The sequence below is a fragment of the Gopherus flavomarginatus genome, chromosome 1 (assembly GCF_025201925.1).
Source record: "Gopherus flavomarginatus isolate rGopFla2 chromosome 1, rGopFla2.mat.asm, whole genome shotgun sequence".
NCBI classification, from domain to species: domain Eukaryota; kingdom Metazoa; phylum Chordata; order Testudines; family Testudinidae; genus Gopherus; species Gopherus flavomarginatus.
The window spans coordinates 106,039,345-106,064,437 of record NC_066617.1 but is presented as its reverse complement, the minus strand read 5'-3'; the positions used below and the strand labels follow the sequence as shown (position 1 = coordinate 106,064,437).

Below are 25,093 nucleotides of genomic sequence, written 5' to 3'. Positions count from 1 at the left end.
GCCCTACAAGTCAAGCCCCTTGTGGGTGGGGGGCAGGATACTTTAAGCACCTTTATTTGACAACTTTGGCCACAGTAGTTTAACTCTTCTTTTATGTGTGAAAAGGGCCAAAAAAATTTAAGTGAAGTGGAAGTTTTAACCAAGAATTCCAGTATTGGGTGGATTAATATTAGGGTGTCACTACATGCTTTCAGCTACAATAAAACTATTGTATATGCTGCATGAAGTGATCTTTTGTACACTAGTGCTATTTTGAGGTAAAATTGGTTAACAAGCTAGATGTCTCTGGAAAGAATTGGTTACATTACTTCAGAAAAAAAACATTCAAAGATAAGGCGTTATTACAGAATTATACTTGGGCTAAAGCATTAGGTATGATCCAATTGATGTCATTTTAGGGATTGATTGATTGTTTTAAATGGAAGGGTGCTGGGGAAGAGAGAGAGAACCTCTCTCTAGAGGAAGGGTCCCATGTATTTCAACACCATTGAATTCATCTCTTGCCAGAGCTGTGCTCTAGAATCTAAGATTTAATTTAAAATAAATAAAATCCATCCCTCATGTTTGAAGACGTAACTCTGAAAATATGCAGCCTGCGTGCAATGCTGCAGTGTTGTCGTCTTGACTTCAGAAAGAATAGCACACGTGTGTGAACTGCTCCATTCATCTCAAACACTTGTCATCTTAGGTTTCAGAGTAAAGTTAAAGAGATTAAATATCAGCATTGAAATATGTAAGCAACACTATCCAACTAATGAACTTTCCCTGGAAGTCCAAGATCCCTTCTGTTTACTCCCCAGCTGCCAAAAACCTCTGGCTTGTCCCTCACACTTTAAACGTTACCCTTTTTCAGTAAAAAATTCTGCACATCAAGAACTGGAAATATGGGACTGGTCTAAAGTAAGTTGAACGTAAAACATACAGGGCTCCTGTACTGCTTGTGTTGTGTTATTAATCTCTTATTTAATGAAAAACTTAAGTTTAGCCATTGTTGCTGCAAAAATGACACCAGACTGCCACAGCACCTGAGAACACTGCTACAGAAGATACGTCCATCTCACCACAGAATACAGTGGACCTTGTCCAGAGACTTGCCTTGGCATATTGTTAACCTACATTTAAATTATGACATTATTTCAGTTACCAAAGAAAGATACACCAAGACTTCTGGCCACATATAGCACATAATTCTGAAATTTAATTTTTTTGAGGAGTTTTGTTTTAAGCCAGGTTATCTAGTCCATTAAGGTTTTACATATCACATTTCCAAAATAGCCTCCAGGAAAACTATGGCACCAGGCCAAAGGTTTGTTTTTGTTTTTAAGTTAAAAAAGAGATGAGTGGCAGAGTGAGGGTTATACTAACTTTCAGCTCACTGAAATGCAAATAGAAATATTAAGTCTCCAAACTCAGCCTGAATAACAGGGATGCTAGTACACTACCACCCTTACACCAAGACAGTCTAGGACACTGAAGTATCTAACAAGGTTATTCACCCAATTATTTAAAAAACACACCAACCAGCAAGGTTACTAAACAGCTCACTAAATATACAAGATTACATTATCTAGGTACAGTTTATTGCAAAATCAGGAAGGAGACAACAAACTAGATGTTTGTCTTTCATTTCAGATTTATCATCTATTCATATTTCAGTCACTCACACATGCATATGCATGTACACACGTGCACACACACGCTGTACACACTATTTCTGAAACATTTGAGAGTTCCCACAGTCTTACAGGAAACCAAACCTTATAATATTTCAGTTTAAAAAGTTAAATTGAGGTCATTTACCACAGGACTATAAAATCCTCCTATAATACTCAAGGAAACAGTTACATTTTGGGATTTGGCTTTCCAAAAACCATGCATTTCAATAGCTCTAAGACTACTTTAAATTTAACAAATTGTTCTTCAGAAGTCTGTACAGAGTTAAGTTAATATAATTGTAAAAGTAGCCTAATGAATGCCTGTAGTAGCTATCTCAAATAACTATTGCATTATAGTAAACACTGTTGATGGGCACCAGATATCTAAATTTCAACAGATCTAACAATTGTTTGCTTCTGGATTAACATTAAGTTCTAATGTTACATTAAAAAACAATTCTAACAATTCTTTTGAGCTGCTAGAGTTTCATAAAAAAAACCCTTTCAAATTTTCAATAAATATGTCAACATTAAAAATCTAGTTAAGACATGCAAGACAATTTACATAACCAAGAACAATTCAAATTTTATAATAAAGGCAACTTGCATTCAAAATGAACTTTACCCTTATTTTATTTAAAGGGTAAACATGAATTAAACTCAGCTGTTTACCTGAATTACAAAAGTAACATGATTCAATATGAAAATAAGAAACTGTCTACAAATCTGACAGTAATAAATTGCAATATACAATGCATACAGGAGTTATACAGAGCAACAAACTCTTGTACAAAACAAAAATACTTTAATACCCTTAATATCCAATTTTTTTAAAAATTCATGAAAAAGATTTGAGTCAGAATTCACACCTCCATTAGTCAAGCCTCAGGTAGCTACATTACAGCTATTTAATGTACAAAGAGACAACTCTCTCCTCTGTCATTTTAAACTAACGTCTCCCTTCACAAGTTGTACAGCTTTCTTGTCTCTCTTCCATTCCCAAAAAGCCTTCTTCAAATCACGAGAACTGAATTTGTTGAACACCAGAGATCTAGAGAGGGGGAAAAAGAACAAAAGCTTACTTTCAAGTTTCTGTCCTCGGAAGCTGTATCACATTTAGTAATCTTGCAGTTCGTAGTGTCAGAAAGTCATGACAAAGGTCTAAATACAAGTTATTGTCATTTCTTTCAGACTGGGGGGTCTGAAATAGGGCCTTGAATTTTAGCAACAGAGAGTAGATGAGAGGATACTGTACCTGTTGATAAGATGTTGTATAAACCATAACATTTTGCTGCTGGCCATCTGTAGTTATTAAACCTGCTGGCAACTGGTTAGCTAAAAGAAAGAGCATTTTAGTTAAGGTAGTTAAACAAAACTGCAGGATACATAGAAGCTTGTTTAAAGTATATATTATCATTCACAACAGAAAGTTCAGTTATGGTAAGAGGGACTATGGCATAACCTTCCTCCTCATATCTACTCTCTGAGCACTATAAACTCACACCTGTTTACTGACAAAAACAAGTTAGCTCCCATTAGCACTGCAGAGCTGAAACTGATTTTATTCTGCATCAAATCATGATCTGAAGTCAGCTTGCAAAATTTTTACTGCTGATGATGTATGAAGGCAAAAACCAGCTTTACTTTCCAATGTGACGTGGACTTTACCATACTGGCCACTTGAATTCTAAGAAAAAAAATTGTTAGAGCACGGAGTCCATGCTTTTCAAGACACAATGAGACTATCCCTGCCCTGACAGAGATGGGATTTGTTAGTGGAGAAAATGGGGGCAGTGGTAAGGGTAATGGTTGCAATTAGAATTGTGATGCAGGCTTGGATGGAATCGTGCAGTGCTCTGAAGGACATGACAAAGAGCTTGGACTTAACACAGAGTGACCTACAGGAAGCCAGTGAAGTAAAAGTTTTTGACTATTAAACTGACTAAATGTGGTGTGGAAGTCAAGAGACTAAATGGAGAACCTGTTAGGTAAACATTATCGTTTTGTGGGTCTAAGCCCTGTGACAATCAAAGGGTAGAATTATTACAGAAGTCATTAGGAAACAAAAGGCTAAACATTCAGTTATAACTTTGATATTCTGCATTTGGAGAGAATAAGTGAGGGGCTGGTTTGGAAAGTCCAGCCATTTCTACATAAGGATAAGAGACAAAAACAGAACCACCCTAAATCAGTTTCCCATTTAAAAGAAGTTTAACCAAATGTTTGACAGAGCTGAACATCTTACATTTGAGAGATTAAATTTGGTCTTTACCATATTTGGTAAAAAAAATTGATTTTCATTGAATTAAGTTGTGCCCAAACTAAAAGTTACATGCAAAAGACACTAAGTCTAAAGTTAAACTCTTCAGACAAGATAATTCTACACAAACATACATGACTTTTTATAAGAGATAGTGGTTCTGTCTCCTAGTCCTGCCTCGGCTGGTTCTTATCCAGGGGCCTCCTACTCCCTGCCGAGTCCTACTATTCTCTTTCAAAACTGCCATTTTTAATGCTGGCATTAAATCACGTGTGCAGTAACTTTCCCAACCACTCAAGCTTTGCATCATAGAATGTCCTGAAGCCTCAAGAGCCTGGGAAATCTGAAATATGATTGGTGAGCAGGTGTCAAGGCATTTCTTCAGCCTTCTTCTTCCAGATTAGGGAGCATCTTGCAGAGACTTGGGAAGCAGACAGCAGACTCACACAGTTGACAGGTGTATCTTGTCTTCACACCAGTTCTTGAAAGCGCTATGCCAGTACTTCTAGTAAGCGCACACACTAATGGTGCTGTTAGGAGCACAAGCTTCCTAGAAGCATAGGAATGTTTCCTGTGAGTACTACATCAGTGCCTGCATAAAGGGCTCCTTCATGCAGTTGAGTTAGCTTTCTCTCCACTCATTTTTCTTTACATGAGCCCTTGGGGAAATTACATATGACCCCTGGATCATCGAGTCCAGTCCTCTGCTACTGCAGGCAACAGAGGTAGGATTAAAAAGCCTAAAGTTCAGATTCAAACAAACCACCAGGACCTGCAAGAGTTGAGGTTTCTATAGCAATGTTAAGGCATTGTGCACACAGTATTTTCTATTCCTGTTTACCTTGCTAAATGTATAGATATACACATTACTGTTTGTCTTTAAATGTATGACAGAAAATATACAGAAGGCACAAAATGGCTTTAATGTTGCTGTTGGAAAGTTACCCTTTATATTTGCTGACCTCTGATGTTAAACCGTGAATGTCAATGTTTCATGAACTGGGGGGAGGGGGGGTCCACTGTTATCAAGGCCTTAGTTCCAAATTTAAAAAAAAATTGAGGGACCCCTATGAACCTTCAGGCCCCACTGCATGATATGGAGAAGTAAGCTACCATGGAGCCATAAAGGAAAAGAACAGTTTCACAAGATTCTTCTTCCCTCGACCACAGCTGTCTTTTTTTCCCCCATGTCCACAAAGTCTGTGCATTCTATTTACAGTAAGAGTTTCAGAAGGACAGGAACCAGAGAGGAGCCTCAATTTCATTTTGGCAGACTCTACACCACAAAATGTGATTTTCTTTCTTCCCTCCCATGCATTTTTGCAGGAAGATTGAATATGGGCTTGAATGGGCTACTATGAAAATAAGAAAACTTTAAAATTGATATTCTTTAAAATCTAATGAAAAATTACAGCACTAGTTCATGCTCTCAAAGCACTTCACATTAGAACTAGAATTTAAACCTAGTGCCACTGGATATGATTACCAACTGCAAAGTTAATATCAAATGAATGATGAATAAATTCTGATCCTAGGCGCACAAAGCTTCCGTTGACTCCAATGAATGCATCTAAGTGCAGGTTATCCCCAACACTTCCCAAATGAAAATTTGGATTATTTTAGATCCCACCCAGATAGTAACTGAGCCTGAGTCAGACTAAGAAGAAAATTCTGATGATTAACATTTCCTCAAATCTGAAACCTTTAACGATCTACAAATAAAAGTAGTAATGAGCTCTGAATTAGCAATTTAAAAGTTTACTTACTAAATGCTTCTTCTGTGAGCTCCTCACTAAGACCATCTGCAGTTGTAACTGTTCCTCCAATTCCTTTCTCTCCTTTCATTGCCTTGAATGAAATTCAGAAAATGTTTGCATTATAATAGTTACCTTAGATTGCTCATCATCCTAGTTTCCTAAAATGGGAACTTTTACAACTGCTAACAGAGCCTGTATGCAGTAATGAGAAGTGTGACACTAACATCCAAGGACTGCAACTATAATGTTTCTTTAAAATATTAATACACAAGTGAGCTTTCGAAGAGTTGGTTTAAACATTTGCTATACTCCTTACATAAGAGATTTGTACAAAGACTGCACTTTTATAGGAGATCCTTCAAATTCTGCAAAAGTAAGAGTTCTGTGGTAACTCACAAGGAATAATTAGGTCTACATTTTGCACCTAGAATTCACAGCAGACTGCAGAATTCCAGGAGTACTCAAAATGTGGCAAACATATGCTGGTTACATAAGCTTATTTGTTGCACTTTATACATGGATATACACACTTTCTAGAACAGTTCTTGGGATATGAAGTGGAAAAGAGACAAGATGCAGTGTTGGGTTGTTCCACTAATTTGTATGCTATAGCTTTAATGCCTTTTCTAATAGCCGTGGGAAGTGATTATGTACAGTGCCAATGTCATACAATAGGAAGGTCACTTTAAAACCCAAGATACTGGATTTCTTCCCCATAGTATCCAATATAATCAGAACCTGAGGTCAGCATGATGAGTTAAGGCACCCGATGAACTGTGTGCTGTTTCATCAGCCAGGCTTTTTGTGAAAACATCAAGGCAAGTACTAACATAAATGACAAAATGTCCATGCGTTTATTGGAAAAAAAAAGTTGGGGCCGTTTCCTTTATATAGTACTCTGAAGACGAGACTGGGAACATCATTTATAGTTGACAGGCAAACCCAGAGCCAACAAATCCAGATTTTAAATGCTAGCTCCATTAGCCTATTGACACAGTTGATAGGGTAATCAATGTCACTGTAAAGAAGATGTTTGAAGCCAAACAGGCTTAAAAATTTTCTTAAGAGCTACTGCAACATACAAGCTAACCCAGCATTCAGACAGCACTACATGAACACATGGAAGAGGGTTAGCGTATGGGGTGTTCTGTATACTGTGTTGGTGTGCGGGAAGAATGGAGGGATGTTGAGGAAGGGAGAAGCATCTTATTAGCTGAAAGTTCCTATAACTTGTTTGGACAGACTCAGTTCTTGAGTCAATGTCTCATGCCACAGTCTCATAGGAAAACTCCCCATCTTTTGGCATAAACTGCCACAGAGGGATGGTGGGTGAAGGAATAGAATACACATTAATCTGTTCAGATTCCCCTCCCCCCCCCACCAAAAAAAAAAAAAAAGGGTTGAAAAAGGCAGAGGACAGCTCTATTTTGCGTGAAATTTAGGTTGCTGGAAGGAAGGAAGTTCATGCTAAATTCTGAGAAGACTAGAGGATATGCTGAATCTTGAAGTATCTTCTGCAATAAGAACTGCAAATCTTAATGCCAAAACAGGGTACTGGAAAGTACTTGACAACTTAAGCAAAATATGCTCAAACAAGCATGTAGTTGACAAGTTTTCATGTCACCAAAGTAACGTTAAAATATACCTTTCCACTTCCCAGATTAGAAATGAAATCTGACAAAATGTAGTGGGCTAGCTCCTCAGCTGGTGTGAGTAAGTGTAGCTCCACTGAATGCGCTGAGGATCTGGCTGAGTTCTTAACAGGAGCACAAAAACTGATTTTTACCATAATGTTTGAAAGGTTCTTCAAAAATCAGTTGAACAATTTAGTTACTTTGGAACAGCAAGTTTGCCAGTACTCTTAATTATGTTTTTATCCCATGTCATGTTCTATTCTGATGTGTAACATCCATGTCTACATCAGAATAGAACATGATGTGAGATAAAAGCCATCAGTCACTGGACAGAAGATTCTGGGGTATGGTGCAAATGAACCATTTTCAGCTGTATATGGAGATAAAAAAGAGCCAACACTGAACACAGTAAGTTTGTCTAAACCTGTGTGGAAAGATAGGCTACCAACCTCTCTGAATTTTTGGAGATACAGCTTCAAAGGTTCAACATAACTATCAAATCCCAAGGTAGACATGGCAAAGAGAATATCCTCTCCATTGATAGTCTTTCGTTTCTCTTGATGACACCTCTCACTTGCTTCAGATGTTATAAAGCTGATGAATTCACTTACACACTCTTGCACACACTCCTTTGCATCTTTAGCAATCTGGTAAGAAAAACCATTACTAAAGTCACCTGAAGTTTGCTTAAGCTTCACCATGTTAATGAACTGCAAATTAAAGCTCTACTTACTAAACCTGTTCCCAAAGCTCAATTCAGAGATCTGAACCTGAAAGGCGCTGGCCAGCCATAACCGCCCTTGACTTCACTGGAAGTTAGAGGTGTCGAGCCCCTCTCAGAATCAGGCTTGTGGGTTAAAGCTCTTAGGCTCACTAGTCCAGAGAGTCTTGCAAAATTACACTAAAAACCTGTAGTACCCCAGTTCTTAGTATCAGAATGATAAACTAGAAGATGTGGGGACATCTCCATAATAATTATCCACAAGTGATATGCATATATGAACAAAACTGGTGTGCATATGCAAAACAGCCACTGGATGTCACCACTTTTCCAGGTAAAATGCAGATAAAATAGCATTTTAAATGTAGTAACATAATAGTCTTTACTCTTTCAGGTGACACTACAGACCTCTACAACTTCTGTAATATTTCACAGCTGCATTCTGTACAAGCTGTTACATATGCACACAGTTTAGAGACACTAGTGGGTTGCATGCTTCCCTTTCTTCTCTTTGGACACATGCCATTATATTCACAGTCAGATCTGAATTGATAAGTTATAAGTGAAAGTGAATCTCATGGTATTATAACCCTCTGGTAGGGGTGGCTCCAGGCATCAGCATGGCAAGCCACGGGGGGCGCTCTCAGGAGCGGCGCCAGGGTTTTTGGCGCCCTAGGCGGGAGTCCTTCCACGCTCCCGGTCGTTGGCGGCAATTCTGCGGCGGGGGGGGGGGGGGGGGGAGGGGGGTGTCCTTCAGCACTCCCGGTCTTCGGGGCACTTCGGCGGCAGGTCCCGGAGCGAGTGAAGGACCCACAGCAGAATTGCCGACGACGACCCAGAGTGCGGAAGGACCCCCCCACCGCCGAATTGCTGCCGAGGGTGGCAAAATGCCGCCCTCCCAAATCCTGGTGCCCATGGCGACTGCCTAGGTTGCCTAAATGGAAGCGCCGGCCCTGGGCGCTCTGCCGGTCGCCATGAGAGCAGCAGGCAGGCTGACTTCGGCGGCATGCCTGTGGAGAGTCCGCTGGTCCCATGGCTTTGGCAGACCTCCCACAGGCGCGCCGCTGAATCCGCGGGACCAGGGACCTCCAGCAGGCAAGCCGCCGAAGGCAGCCTGCCTGCCGTGCTTGGAGCGGCAAAATACCTAGAGCCGCCCCTGCCCTCTGGAAATGGAAACTAAGAAAGGTATGAAATTGGAGTTATGATGAATCTGATTGGACAGCACTTTATGATGTCTTGTGGGACAAAGCATCTTCCCGAATTTCTATTCTCCTTTAATTTGCTCACTTTGCCATTGAGTCTTTATCTCAGGCCTTCCAGAAGTAAGTTTCTGCAGCTCAGCCAGGGATATTTTATCCTAATCAGATTCATAACTTGTGCTTACTCAGTTTGCTCGGCAGCAAGCCTCTGTAGTGGTTTTTAATATTCTTAAGTTTTCTAAACAAGCATTCAAGTGAATAAACAGATATGCTCCTGCCAAGAATAAATTGAGTGAGTCAAAGTTTTTTAACCCATTAAAAATAAATTGTGTGATTTAGAATAGCAGAGGGGTGCTATAGCCGAGTATTTAAGAAAGTAAATAAGCAAGAATCCACTGAAGGATTATCCTTATTTGATGCTTGTTCATATGTGACAAATCTATTCTAGCTGGAATATGTAGAAGGAACCTTTGTATCTCAGAGTAATCTTTATTCAGAACCCCATATTTTCTCTGACATAATTTTCAAGCATCTAGACACTTGGTGTCAGCAGCTCCCATTGTGATATTTATGGCCAGATTTTCAAGATAGCTTAGCACTCAATGTGCCAACTTCTTTTGCAAACCTGACCTCAACTGCGGGTGCTGAGCACTTCTGAAAATCTGGCATAAAGAAAAGATTAATGAATATAACTATCTTACACTGGAACACACAGCGGTTTTGAAAGCATCCATGACTGCCATGGCTTGCCTATGCCAGGTTATACTTTAATGTCTTGCAAGCTGTCTGATTATTTTGTAAGCTGTACCAATGTAAAGGAAAGCTTCTGCAGCAAGACAAGAGCAATAAGCTATACTCCAAATCCTACGTAATGGCATTTTGGCATCTTGCTTCTGGAAATACAGAAGTTCAAAGATGAAAAACTAGATTTTTCCTCAGATGGTTGAGAAGGAAGTTATTTCATCCAAACTGGCTCACTCATTCCAATTTCCCTGCACTCCAATTAAAAAAAAAAAATCTCTTTCCTACAAGTTTTACAGTTCTTAATATTTGATTGCCATCATGCCTGAAAACTTTTATGAGTGAACGTCTGGTGGCTATTTTTAAAACATTCTTAGTCTACGTAAAGCACTGTAGATACTAATAAAACACAAAACCTACTTTGGACCTGGCTACTTCAGTAATTTACGTTTGCTAAATTGTATGACAATCTCATTAGCCTGTTTAAGTGTGTCCACGCCGGGGTTTGCACCAGTTTAAACTGATTTAGACACCTGCTTCAACCTTTGTGTTTAGATAAGGTCTAAGCAAGCCAGCTCAAATATTAGCCTCTATTTTTGACCAAATAAATCCGCTCTTATGTGACAGTTATATACAATCTGCGTGTCTAAAAAAATACTACCAAACATCACCGCTATAGACTCCATAATATGGATGAATAAATAAGTAGTTTATATTTTTTATGCAAAAGAGCAGTTTTAATCTTTTAATTGTTGGATTCCTGTAACTCAAATATAGTTCAAAATAAATTTTGGGAAACCTGGCCAAAAAAATTTGCTCTCAAAGAGCAAGTGTACAGTTTCAGCAACTGAAGATGGAGATGTTGTACTGGAACCCACGTTTGCCTAACCGAAGAATGAACGCAATACATGAATCTGTTCTCATTAGCAGAACAGCCCTGTTGGATTTAGGCATGGATATTACCTTTCCTGTCTGGGGTATGGCATTTTTCATTATCCTTGCCACATTTGCAATTGGAAGATATATATCTTGTTCTCTAAAACTCTCTTTTGAGCCATTTGTGTCTTCATGATCATTCATACTGTCCTCCGTGTCTAGCAAAATAAAGAAAAGTTAGTATTGGGTGCATTTGTCAAGCACCTTCTATCATCTTACTGTGTTCTACTTATTAATCCAGGACTATTAATATTCCAAACCTCTGATCAACTTCTGTAGCAAGCTTTTTTTAATGGCAGCTATTTGAAGTGTTCCCTCTTATCATCCCCCAAAAGTGAAATTTCAAACCTCATCTGCAACAGCAAAAGAAAATGATACTGGTCTGAAATAGATGACTAGCAATATTCAGTGAGGTTTAAGATTTAACAAGAGTTAACATGGGAGATTCCCAACTTCCAAGTGAGTACCACACTTGCTTACAGCCCTGAAAGGTCCAGAGTTGTTAAAAAAATCAACACATGCTTCCATGACATTGTGGTGCCTAGGAAAGTTGTTTTCTATCACACCTCACCCATATGTATTATTTTTATATATTACACATGGACACATCCAATATTGTTCTTCTGGATACCAACTTCACAAACACTAAGATTTAATTTGTTTGTTGAACAATGTTAATTTTTTTTAATTTTTTTTTTTAAAAAGAGACATTCCTCTTCCAGCAAAGAGGCAAGCAACATCCTCTGATGTTTCACACACACCACCCCATTACAGGTCAGTGTAGAGCATGTTCCTGTGGATTACTTCTTTTTCCCAGAACACTAGATTGCTTTCAAAGGGGCTCCAATGCTAACATTGAAAGTTGCAAACCCATTTTCAAATTGATCAAGACTGAATTATATGCAGGGAGTCATCATGAATGCAGATAAATACCAATGCTTAGCTTCACGAACGATGGAGAATTAATGGACGAGTTAGACAAGAAGTGACAGGACATTATAATACTCAATAGTATTATGCTAAGACAGACAAACTTCCACTTTAACTGGTAGGTTTCTTACCATCATGAGGCTGTATTACAAAGTGACTACCACCAATGTAATCTCCAGCAATTCCTAACTGAGAAGCATCTGTTGTAGAACTGTCACCGTCCATCTATAACAAAACAAAACAAAAAAAAAATCAATCATGTACTCTAGTATACCACAAATGCTACTGCTTAGCAGTAGATTCATTTAAGTTACCTTGAAAGTAAGGGGCCAAATTCAGCCCTGGCATAAACAAGCACTTTCCTATTAAAAACGGTGTCCATTGCTCTTCAGTTAAGGCTGAATTTGATCTGAGATGCTTTGGCTTCAGTAGCTTGTTCACATTTAAACTTATAGGAAGCTACATTTAACTGTGTGGGCTGAAGTTTTCCATGTTTGGCCTCTGTCTCAGGCTAGTTTCTGGAGGAAAGCTTCAGCAAAAACTCTGCAACCAGTTGAGAATGAGAATATGGAAACATAGGTAATTTTGCCAACTTTTAAGAAGGAATTCTAAAGCAGTGGTTCTCTATCCTTTGAACTCAGGACCCATTTGTAAATCTTTATGGCCTGTCATGACCCAGTAAATAGTTTTAGTGCAAAAACCATCTGGCTTACTAAAACATTTCTTACTAACGATATATAGTATATATATTAAGTACTAAATAAATACACTCTGTATACCACAGCAGTAGCTCCTGTCCTGCAGAGCTATCTGGACTCAGCTCCCTGTTCTGGGTATTGCAATCTCTGGGGTTGCAGTGCTATTCAGGTCTAGCCAGGCCAAATTTGTGAATGATGCAAAGGATCACAGCACCACTTGCTCAAATTTGGCCTGGCTTGCCCATCATCATGGTGGAGCAGCAGCTGGGGCAAACCTGAGTGACGCTGTGGCCCTTCATACCAAGTCACAACACTCAATGCTAGAACCTGAGCTCAGCTGGCCCTGCAGGACGAGAGCGGTAGGATGCACCCCTGCAGAGTGAGAGCAGGGCAAAAATCTGCAACTTCTTACCCCAGTATCTCTCACCCTCTTCCTCCCCCCAGAAGCAGGACCTGGCCCCCTTGCCATCCTTTGACACATACGGGCAACCCAGTTTTGGGCTGCAACCCACTGGTTGAGAAATCCTGTAAAGCCTCATTGGTATGGAGCAAGAACTCAAAATTTGATTGGGAGTTAGTCCTGGGGCTACAGAGGTTTCTTTTGCTGTCCCCATGAAAATACGTCCAGATTTGACCAAGTCACACTGAAAATTGCCATTTGCTTATAATTTTCTGGATGTTCTGTCTGCACCATGTATGCTTCCTGGTCTCAATGACCTCTGGCTTAATTCTGAAGCAGACACAGACCAGCAGCTCTGGGTTGTATGCAGACCAAATGGCTTCACCTTAATTTCTGTCATGAGCTTACCAAATAAAGTAATGGAAATTTCTGCAAATTCAGACACGCCTTTCATTCTGTTTGTTGTAACGGTTTGATTTTTCTGCAGAACTATTTTAAAATTTTTTGGATGATTTTTCAATTGGGGGGGGCAGGAGGGAACCAAAAAAAAAAAACAAAACCACCACCCATCATGGAATTAAAATTTGCCTGGGCAACACTGGTGATTCCCTCCCCCCTTTCCCCGGCAGACATGCCAATTTGAAAGTTTCTCAAAACAAGCAGAAAGTCTTTTCACTTAAAAGTTTCCATCAGAAGCTTTTTAAAAAAAAATGAAACATTTTGAAACTGTTTTCATGAAAAAATGCTCTTTGCATAAAAGGCTGATTTCAATGAAAAATTCATTTGAAAAATGTCAAGCAGTTCTGGCTGTTAGTATGTGCTAGCAGCCATGACAGTAAGATTACATCTGTAATATGACTTACACTGCAAACAATGTATGGTAATTTTAATCAGTATTAATAAAATGTATGAAATTCTAAAATTTAATTTGGCATTATTTCAAGGAATCCACTTTAGTAGAGTGCACAGGTGGTCAATTGAGTAACACTGGTGTACTAGGACTTCTTCATTGCTTTCACTGTAGGGAAGCAGAAACACTCATCTTCATCACCTTGTTACGGAGGAATAGCTGAGTTCCAGGCAACCATTTTAGATAAAGTGTGATAGCTGGGATGCTGTCTATGATATTCACTTAAAAATTAATTCCAGTTATTTAATGTTCAGCAAGATACACGCTGTATCACAATTTCCATATCTGGGAATTAAAGTAAATGTTTCCTACCTTCAGGAGTTTAATTAACCTTGTTTGTTGTGGTTTTTTTCTGTTGTTTCTTGTTTAATCTTACATAGTCATTGGCTAACAAAAACCCAACCATTCACATCTGAATTTCTCCTTAATGAGAATGAAAAGCAGTCTTACAACTGATCCTACAGAAGGATCTACGTCATGGATCTTTATGTCCACAGAAAGGATTTTCTTCAAGTATATATTCTATACCAGACTGAGTACTCATCTTACTGCAACCATCAGCAATATTGCAGATACTTGATAACTCTCACTAGTGATAGCAATCAAGATGAAAATGTTTGAGACCTGTCTACATCGGCAGCTTAGAACAGGTCAAACTGCACCAGTGCTGGCTGTTATAGTAACAGGGGTGCTAGTATATCTACTGTGGATGAATCCAACCTGAAACGAAGAAGCAACCTTGTAACTATGTTGATAGGAATTACAAGATTAATAATGTTGCTAGTTTAACCACATGAAGATTGTGTCTATCGCAACCTGGCCGAGTCCCTCTCTCTGGGCAGGGAGCATTGTGAGTGAACACAACTACTGGATACCACATGTTTCTAAGCAATTTGGGTCTGGACAGTGACTGGTTACTGTTCCTAGCCCTGGGTCTTTAGACACTCCAAGGTGAAGATACTTGTCTGACATCTCTCTTGGGCACTTTGCCCCCACACCCCAGTGACCTCACACCCCAGCCCACCTACGCCTCAGGTGCTTATATATGCTCCTCAGAGTTCCACCACACTGTGTCAACCCTTTCCAAGACAATGTGGCAGGCAGGCAAGCAAGGAATACAGACTTAGTAAAGGAATGTCTTAACCATAGACACTTTACTCTTAAAATAATCACTTGAGTTACAGATCTTTGAAAAACAATAGTACTGAATACATTCCCCAGTCTGATCTCATCCCTCCTGCGACTCCTGGTTTGATCAGCATCCTTAGACTGGGCAGCCCTTCTTGCCTCTTCTCTCCTTAGCCTGGTCTTCTTGAGTGTGGCACTAGTCTGACATCCCCCGCCCCTTTCACAGACAGCATTCCCTCTTGAATAAAGTCTCTGACCCCTTTGGCCATGTGCCTAGGTTAAGGATCATCAGCCACTTTTCCAGCTAGGCTTCTGCGTAGAGTTCATTGTTCTTCTGGATGGGCTGATTGTTGAAGATTGCTCTGTGCCATCTTCACAGACAGTCATTCAATTTGTGTCAAGTCTGTACTACAAACATTGATGCTCTAGTCCACAAAAGAGGATGCAATACCACATGAAGGTCACACTCCAAAGTGAAGATAACAATAAAAAGTGGAGTCCCTGAAAAGTGGAATTAACACAAAACAAGATGGAGTTTATGATGACTCTCCTCCTCCTCCCCCAACCTGCACAGGGGAAAAAATCCCCACCTTACTCTTGCTACCACCTGTACGACCCCACTTGTGGTAATGATGCAAGCATTAACATATAGAAAGGGCACGAGAAAGCCATCAACATTTGAGGCAGTGTTGCCTAACTCTGCTCAGAACAAGGTCTTTTGGACACAGTGGGTAAAATGTCAGTGCCTATACAAATGATTTTACTGATTATATGATTAGTACAACTGACTTTTGGTAGTAATGGGGGGAGGAAATTCTGAGAAAAAAGTTGAAGTGTAGATAAGACCCAAGAAGATAATGTATTCCATTGGTTGGAACTGGTGGAATTTGGACTTTTAAATTAGATGTTCTACCCAAAGACATCAAGACTGCTTCTCATAGTTTTCTCATTTCAACAGAAAAATTTTAAAGAATATTCCTTATTTATGGATGAATTTTTATGCTTAGGGCCTTGTATCTTCACTTTTATAAGAGTTAGATGAACAGCAGACATAGGCTCTCGAATTTTCCCTCATAGTTCAACTGGAACTTTCATGATCCTGTCTTAATCCATTCCTAAACCTTTCTGGAGTAAACACTATTTGTTTCATGGTTTTGAGGTGTAGAGGGAAAGAAAAACTAAATTTCAATTGTTGCTTAAGCCATCTGGATCCAGGTATCCAGAGAAGAGATACTACACTAACATGACACCCTACTAATGTTTCTTTTGGTTCTGTTCCTGACATTAACATGAGCCTGTTTAAAGATGGCTGCTACTAACAGTTCGGTCACAGTGGATAGTCAGAATAAAATACTGGAGTTTTAAATTCAAGACTTGTTTAAAATTATCATTTAAATTTACAATAATCTGTCATTGGGGTTAAGATCACCATAAGTGTTTACTTAACACGCTCAAAGTCAGCTCAGTACAAGACTCATATTCTATACAGCATGACCTGATTTATGCAACAATAAAGCACTGCAGTATACAGCTATGTTAACCGGCTACAAAATAATTCAAAAGCATCCAGTTTTAAACTGAAATTATTCTAAAAATGCATCAAAGTTCAACGTACCAGAGAAATGTCCCCAGCATACAGCAATCTGACTCATTGACAAAGTGTGGTGGAGAAGGGCAGTGACTCCTGTCAGACTGATACTTCTGGTAACAACAATGCAACTATGCCATTGCTGCAAGTGAGTACTAATTTTCAGAACATCAATAAGCATCTAAAAGGAGAACTAGACCTTGGTTAATAATTTTAAGAGTGCCTATGCAAGTTAGGAGCCTATATCCCGCTTTCAAAGATTACTTATGCATTTAAATTCTTTTTGAAAATGGGACTTGGCATCTTTGAAAACTCTGTCCTGACTTCAAGGATTCAAATCCTGCACAAGGGGAATTCTACTGTGTTCCTACCAAGTTGGGATTCTATGATATCCTTTTTAATAAAAAGGAGCATGTTTCCCTGTTTGTGTGGTCACATAATGGCATCATACATGGAGCCTCAAAAATACTGAATTTAGTATGAAGGGTAGTCGTGCTAGTCTGCATCCACAACGACGACGAGTCTGGTAGCACCTTAAAGACTAACAAATTTATTTGGGCATAAGCTTTTGTGGGTAAAAACCCTCTACTTCACATCTGAAATGGGTTTTTTTACCCACAAAAGCTTATGCCCAAATAAATTTGTTAGTCTTTAAGGTGCCACCAGACTCCTTGTTTAATTAATATAATGGATTGCATACCTATGCAATAAAAATACAGCTACATTCGACATTTCTAGAGCCTGTTTGAAAAATGACTTGAAAAAACAGACTGGCTTGGACAGCAACACAAGCAAATGGAGCGAGCACAAATAAAGATAATGGGGATAATGTATCAAACTCAGAGTCATGAATTGGGAATTTGAAGTGGTCAGGTTAGTTCCATTCTGATTTGAGATTGTCAATGATTTGGAAGTAAACAGTACAGTAATTTGCATGTAAATAGTCAGGGATGTTTTGCAAACACCACTGAAGACAGAAATATTGCAAAGAGATCTTAAAGAGTTAAAAATAGCAGGAATTAAGTGAAATTGCTGGGGAAAATGGAGATTAAAATACCTGAAGAAGACAATTCAAGAGAAGGAGGCAAGGCAGGCAGGCATTCAGAATTGTACTAAATGAGACTCAAGGGTAATAGTGGACAGCAAATTAGTTTAGATGTGAACTTATAGTATCATATTGCATTAAAAAAATGAGGTTCTGGGCTGCACATAAAGATGTTCTGGAGCAGTATGCATTATTTCCTTGTCAGCAATGCCCTATTGAGACTGCACCTAGAATACTAAACTCAGTTCAGAACACCTCAATATCATAAAAACTTAAATGGGATATAGGATTTACTTGGAAGGAAAGAGTAAGGAATATTTGTGCCTTGGCTCAGTGGACATAAGCCTACAAGCTTTAGAGAATTGTGAATACCAAGGAGGGGAGAGGAAATTTAGCACAGTACAATAAAAGATGCATAACTAAGAATAACAGGAAATGAAAAATCTGCCTTAAAAACAGGGAACACTCCCTAGCAGTGTGATTTGTAAGATTGGAATGATCTCCCACAGGAAGTTAAGCAGCAGGCCTTGTATGACATTTAAATCTAAACTAGAAAAAATAAAGTAAACAATGTAAGCAATAATCCTGCACTGGAAGGGAAGGGACTAGAATAAGTTTGCTGAGCTTTCTTTATCTTTTTCAGTTGCTGTACTTGATTTAACCCAAATCCTGAGGTTTCCCTTTATCTTTATTCACTGTATTTTGAAAACCCTAGAGTCTTAGTAATATAATCACTAGACAAGAGCTTGAATAGTCCACTCAATCAATTTAGAGTAAAAAACTTTGCCTAACAAGCATGTGCATGGGATGGGGAGAGAGGACATTATTCCATCAATTTCTATAGAATTACTTTATTACAATGTTTAAAGTCTTTATACATTTGCAGCTTGTGAATGGATACCCTGTGTTCTTCCTGCATCTGAAGCATTTCTATTCACTTTGATGCTCAATGCCTTCCCTAATAGCTGTAGAGTGACATTAACTAGATCAGACAGTTTCACTGCTGCTATTCAGCATCTAGGCCAGAGGTGGGCAAATGCGGGACTGTCCTGCCTGACCCTTGAGCTCCTGGCCAAGGCGGCTAGCCCCAGGCCCCTTCCCCACTGTCCCCAGTCCCCTGCAGCCACGCATGCATCACTCTGGGCGGAGGAGTTGCGCACTCCTGCTGAGCGGAGCTGCAGCGTATCTGGCTCCAGCCGGGTGGTGCAGCTGCCAGACATGCCGCTTTGAGCGGCATGGTAAGGGGGCTGCGGGGGTGGGGGTTGGATAAAGGGTCGGGATCCCCAGGGGGCAGTCAGAGGCCAGGGAGCAATGGGCGGTTGGATGGGGTGGAGGTTCTGGGGGGCAGGAGTGGAGGGCTGGATAAGCATGGGAGTCACAGGGGCCTGTCAGGGGGCGGGGGTGTGGATAGGGGTCAGGGGACGGGGAACAGGTGGGGTTGGATAGGTGTGGGGTCCTGGGAGGCTGTCAAGGGGTTGGAGTATGGATAGGAATTGGGGCAGTCAGGGGACAGGGAGCAGTCAGATGGGGCAGAGGTTCTGGGCGGTGGGGGGGCAGGGGCAGGTGGGATAAGTGTGGGAGTCCCAGGGGCCTGTCAGAGGGCAGAGGTGTGGATAGGGGTCAGGGAACGGGAGTGGGGCTGGATAGGCACAGGGTCCGGGGGGGGCCTGTCAAGGGGCAGGGGTGTGGATCAGGGTTGAGGCAGTCAGGGGACAGGGAGTGGGGGGGGAGCTGGATAGAGGGTGGGGTCCTGGGGAAGGTGTCCCAAGAGTGGTTAGGGGCAGGGTTCCCAGGAGGGGGCAGTTGGGGGACAAGGAGCAGGGTGGGAGTTCAATGGTCAGGGGTTTGAGGGGGTCAGACAGGGGGCAGGAAGTGGGAGGGGCCAGGCTGTTTGGAGAGGCACAGCCTTCCCTACCCAGCCCTCCATACAGTTTTGCAACCCCAGTGTAGCCCTTGGGCCAAAAAGTTTGCCCACCCCTAATCTAGGCTGTAAGAGGTTCCCTCCATGTAGGCTCATCCACACTATACATAAAAAGTGTTATAACAGAAGCCACTTATGCCAGTTAACTTGTACACTAGCATGGTTACAGTTGCAGTATGGACAGGCCCTAACAACAGACATTTCTTGTTGTTGAAACAGACACAAAAATGAGTGGCTTGGTATGAGAGTGGTGGGGGACACCAAGAAGAATCAGGCACAATTTCTGTCATTTCTTTCGTGGGTTTTTGGATTTTTTGGTAGGGGATGGGGAGGGAGAAAGGAGGGTGTATGTGGGGAGAAGAGATGTGAACTGGAAAAAATCAGAGCTTATACAAGCTATTTAAGAAAAAGTTTGTGCAGTTCCTATATTTTTTGCAGAGACTGAAACAGATAAGCAGTGTTGAAGAGGAGGCTGCACCAGCAGCTCTCAGTCCCATCTATTCCATCAGCACAAGCACAGACACACAGTTTGAAATGTTTTAAAGACATTCAATTAATATTTTAATAAACTGTCCTAGTACCTTTACTTAAATAAAAATATCCTTCATTTTGTACTGTGATCCATTATTTTTGTTCCCTCCTCCCCATTAGTTAAAATTGTAAGTCAGGGCAGAGGCTATTTGTCTTTTATCATATTTAAAAATATTTCACACATATACGAAAAATGATTTCTTCACCTCAAGCAAAGAGCAAGTAGAATTTTCCAAGACTAATTCAGGAGACTTATTTTCGGCCAATACTAGATACTCTAACATGCTGATCTATTCAGTTTAACTCTAATAATGTGGCTTATACATTTTGATGAACTCTATTTAGTAAATAAATAAATAAATAACTTCCACTTATTTTTACTTGGCACTAATCCTAAAACAGACACTTTCTAAATAAGTTACAAAGGTAATTAAAAATAAAGAGTCTGAATAATGCAATAACCTCATTGTTTAATCACAGAACGATTTCAGGTGTGATACCCAACAATTTTAAGATCAAATAAAAATTTGATTAGCAATTTTTATCCATTTTTAAATCCTGATTAAAACAGTTAAATTGTCTTGATTAAAGTTAGGGATTAAAGCTATTTCTATACCATAGCCCACATCTTAGTAGAGTGTCATGGACTACTGTCCTCTTGCCAGTCACAGCTGTGTAGAACTTCCCCTATCCACAATCACACACAGACTCCTCTCCCACTGGCAATCACATATCATTTATATGGCAACTACTGCAAATTATTTATATAGAAGGGTAATACCAGCATTTTATTATTTATTTTTAGCTTCTTTTAGTCTAGTTAGCAGCTCAAAATGCCAGCAGCCAATACTACATAACCAACCAGCTCTCTCCAGACCATCAACAAGTGGCTGATATACCATCTTGGGAATTAAGTATCAGAGGGGTAGCCATGTTAGCCTGGATCTGTAAAAGCAGCAAAGAATCCTGTGGCACCTTATAGACTAACAGAGGTTTTGGAGCATAAGCCTTCGTAGGTGAATACCTACTTCATCAGATGCATTCACCTACGAAAGCTCATGCTCCAAAACCTCTGTAAGTCTAGAAGGTGCCACAGGATTCTTTGCTGCTTTTACATCTTGGGAATTAATGATTTAGGATCAGACCACCCTGGATTTTCCTGAGCCTTACAAATACTTTTCCCCAATATGTTAAAACAGATGCAATACAGATGGGATAATCTATTATATAGCAGAGTTTGGCTGGCACAGTGAAAAAGTGTACACGCTGTTCAGGAAATCCATTCTAACAGCTGCACATGAAAACAGTTCTTCCACAGTATAGCTGTTGTTATATGTGCTAGTACCCCAATATGCTCCTTCCATTTTGCCTTTTGGCTACTGCTTCTTTTGACAGAAAAGGCATCCCAATTAACTTTTTAAAAATACAGTATGTTTTCCTGTCAGCGAGGCAAAGATAATTATGAATAAAATGATAAGACATTCAAGGATGAAGGGTGGCCTTAGTTTATCTGATACAGTCTTGTAATCTATGACTGAATAGCCCAGAATACCCCAAAGAATCAATACAACCATGCCACTCTCACAGCCTTCTAAGACTCCTACATTAAATCTTATTTACAGAAGCAAGGACTTGCATTTAAGTGAGACTTGGCCACAAAAAAGGGAAGTAGTAGAATCTGATTAAGTTTCTTTGCAGTTTTACACTTTTGGAGTGGCCTACAAAATTTGCAAGCTTAAAGAGTCATATACAGTACTAGTCTTTGATATGTTACTGGAACTTTACATTTGTTTTCTTTTCCAAGTTATTCTTAAACCGTCTACAGCACTCTGCTCTCTGGGTCAGCCTGAATTTTGTTTCAAGATGGCACCAAAGGCTAGCACATAAAAGGAGCTAAAGACAGGGGTAATGCACCTTAAAATTTAAGCGTGTAAAACAATTTACAGCTGATTATTAAAATGGAGTGTTGTAGCATGTTGGTCCCAGGCTATTAGAGAGCACTTTTGAACTTACACAGAGCAAGAACAGAAGAGCTCTGTGTAAAGTTGAGCACTTGTCTCTCTCACCAACAGAAGTTGGTCCAATAAAATATATTACCTCACCCACCTTGTCTATTAAAATGGAAATGTTTTCAGATTTAGGTTAGTAGTCACCATTTGTTATTAGCTACTTTTGCACTTCACTCAGTCTTGTTGGCCTCATAAATTTCACTTCCCTCTTCTTATGCACTTGAACACAGCTATGCCTGAGTTACAAACACAAAAGGAAAATCTTTACATTTAAATAAGGTTTATGAATTCAGCCAAAATCCCCTAAATCAAGATCAAACCTGCTTTACCAGACTTCCTTTCTTGTCTATTGGTTGGTTCACCTCAAGTTTCTAAACACCTAGGAAAGTTTATTTTTATAAGCTTGTTCAGAAGTCTAGCTGTCATTTCAGTATTAACTGTAGCTGCTGGAAGGCACCACAATGGGAGGGAGAGTCCCCTCTCCCCATCACTTACTGTCTCATCCTGAGGGGATGGTTTACCCACAGACTCAAGATACCATCATTTTGTCTATGAGAGTTGAGTATGTTAAAAAAAAAAAAAGAGAGAGAGAGAGCGCGACACACACACACTGTAAAATCCATTAACTGAAGTGTCACTGCCCAACACTGTGGAATCTGATGCTCCTGCTTGGTTACTCAGATCCTCTCACTACATCCTGGTGTTTTCGGGCCTCACCCTATGCGCCTTACTCATGCTGAGCACTTTCAAGGGATTTTTTACCGTGAGAGGACTGCAAGGTTAGCTGCTGGGTGCCCATGCAGAGGAGCCTAGTTGTCCTAGCTGATCCCAGGATCACCGAGATGCGCACCACGCCAACACCGCCATCCTCCCAGTCCGCAGACGGGCACAAAGTCGGAACTGCGGGGGGCGGGGGAGCTGGAGGTCGGGGAGCAGCTGTGGCCGCATCAGGGGCTCGGACTTCCCGCACGCTCAGCAGCCGTGGCCGGGGCTGCCGAGGGTGGGCAGAAAAGGTCGCCCCTTCCCCGCCTAAAATCCCACAAGCGGCCCCCAATCCGCGGAGACCCAAGTCACCCCGCTGCAGGGCGGGGGAGGGAGCAAAGGGGACACGACCGGGGTTTGACGGGGGAGATCCCCGTTCCCGCCCCGCTGCTGGGCACCGCAGCCAGGGCCGAGGGGACCCCGGAGGCGGGCAAAGGGGGATCGCGGCTCCCAACCCCCGCTGTGACCGGGGCGGCGCAGGGGCCCTCACCCGTGTGCGGAGCAGGGGCAGCCCGGGGAGCCGCGCTCCCGCCGCCCGGGCCCACAAAATGGAGCCAGAGTAGCGGCCGCGGTGCCCCCAAAACCCGGGCCAGCGGGAGGGGGGGGCGGCTTCAGTCCCATCTCCCTCCGCCTGCCCCTGCCGGCTCCGGCCGCGCCCGTCCCGGCTCCGGCCGCACAAAGAGGCGAGCGGGCGCTGGCGGGGCCCGGGCTCCTCTCCCCACTTCCTGGTCCCCTCGGCGGCGGCGCCGGGGCCCGGGGAGGGAGACGGACATTTCATTCGAGCCTGCAGTGGAACCGGTTACCAATCATTGGCCGGAGCCAGGCACAAACCTCCAGTGCGGCCCTGGTTGGCTCCCTCCGCAAATCGGCTGTTTGGTTGGACAGAAAATGGCTGCGAAGGAACCAGTCCCAGCGCGGAGCCCCGCTTCCCGCAGCCGGCCTGCCCTCCCTCCGCGCCGCCTCCCCTCCAGCCCCGCCACACTCGGCTCTTCCCGCCGCGCGGACTCCCTCCCGCCGCCGCTCGCCTTCGCCTTTATACGCGGGGCCAGAGCGGGGGGAGGTTGTTGCTCCCTCAGACGCACTGACCCCACCTCAGACAGGGGTCGCTCTGATAGGGGGTCTCAGTTGGGGGCGGTGGGGTAGACCCTGTACAGCTCTCCCCACCACCATTTACACACACACGTGGGGGTTTCTCTGATGTGGGTTTCAGTGGGGTGGACCCCGTGCAGCTCCCTCACGCATCCGTTTATACACATGGCCGTTGTAAACCGAATTGTCTGGGCATTGAGTGCCTGTGTAAGAGGAGGGATGTGTTGGACACTCCATTTCTAAGCTGGAGATAGTATTTATTTATTAATTGTTGATCACTAAGAATGACATTACTTAAAGTTGTGTGAAACTCTCGTTATACTTTACAAGAGCTTTTGTTAACATTTTCTTTTGCATCAGTCATGAGAAAATTCATACATACCTAGGCATGCAAAACTCACCCAAACCCACACCTTTCCACTTGGAAAAAAACATGAATTGTATGTGTTTGTGTGTATATCTATCTAGATATAGGTAGATATAAAACCATAACACAAGAACTCAGATTCACTCAAAAGGTTCATAGGTTTGGTCTGAGTTTCAAATTTTTAATAAAAAATGAAACCATTTTGCATGACTTTATGTTTCATTGCAAACATTTTGTGCAGCTTGAATTTCATCCTAGCTGCTGGGTGTTGTGAGAATTAATTCATTAATTTTTGGAAAGTGTTTTGCAAGTATTATCTAAACAGTCAATAACTATCCAGCCCTCAGGAATGTATTTTTCCTCCTCTCCATTTATTTTGAAGCTTGTTTTATCACTTGCTACCTTATTACTATAAGGGATGCACTATTAGCTTTGCTCTGCGGCTTTAAGATCTTTGTGTGGATTCTGTTACCCCAACCAGGAATTTCACAAATAAATCAGTGAGCGCACATTGAGTCAGGGTACAGACTACAACGCTTTCTCTACTATGCTCTACGAAGGTTGGTTTAACTCAAAGTGCTCTACATCTGCAAGGTACAGAGTTTCTCAAGTCTTTGATACTAATTAGGGCCAGATCCCACTACCATTTAAGTCAATGGCAAAACTCACTTTGACTTCAATGGGAACAGAACTGGGATCTGTGACACCTAAATTATGGTCAAGTCACAGCAGGATAGCTTCAGTGAGGAAGTAGTTAACTATAAAATGAATGATATTGAAAGAATAAAGTGTTTTAAAAGACAGCTCAAATA

At 41.3% G+C, this 25,093-nt stretch overlaps 1 protein-coding gene across 4 annotated transcripts; it reads right to left on the bottom strand.

The window, feature by feature from the left end:
• Positions 1–1,615: 1,615 nt before the first annotated feature.
• Positions 1,616–23,773, bottom strand: NFYB (nuclear transcription factor Y subunit beta). 4 transcript variants are annotated; one of them, XM_050946171.1, is made up of 7 exons: positions 23,657–23,773; positions 11,965–12,058; positions 10,931–11,061; positions 7,756–7,953; positions 5,682–5,763; positions 2,911–2,990; positions 1,616–2,706 (listed from the first exon to the last, which is right to left on the bottom strand). In XM_050946171.1, the coding sequence occupies exons 2-7, from the start codon at positions 12,056–12,058 to the stop codon at positions 2,674–2,676; spliced, it is 618 nt and encodes a 205-aa protein (XP_050802128.1). In that variant the 5' UTR covers positions 23,657–23,773; the 3' UTR covers positions 1,616–2,673. The 4 variants fall into 4 exon arrangements, with proteins under 4 accessions (XP_050802128.1, XP_050802118.1, XP_050802110.1 ...); XM_050946161.1 differs by having other exon boundaries at positions 23,629–23,725; XM_050946153.1 differs by lacking the exon at positions 23,657–23,773 and adding an exon at positions 22,826–23,251.
• Positions 23,774–25,093: the final 1,320 nt, after the last annotated feature.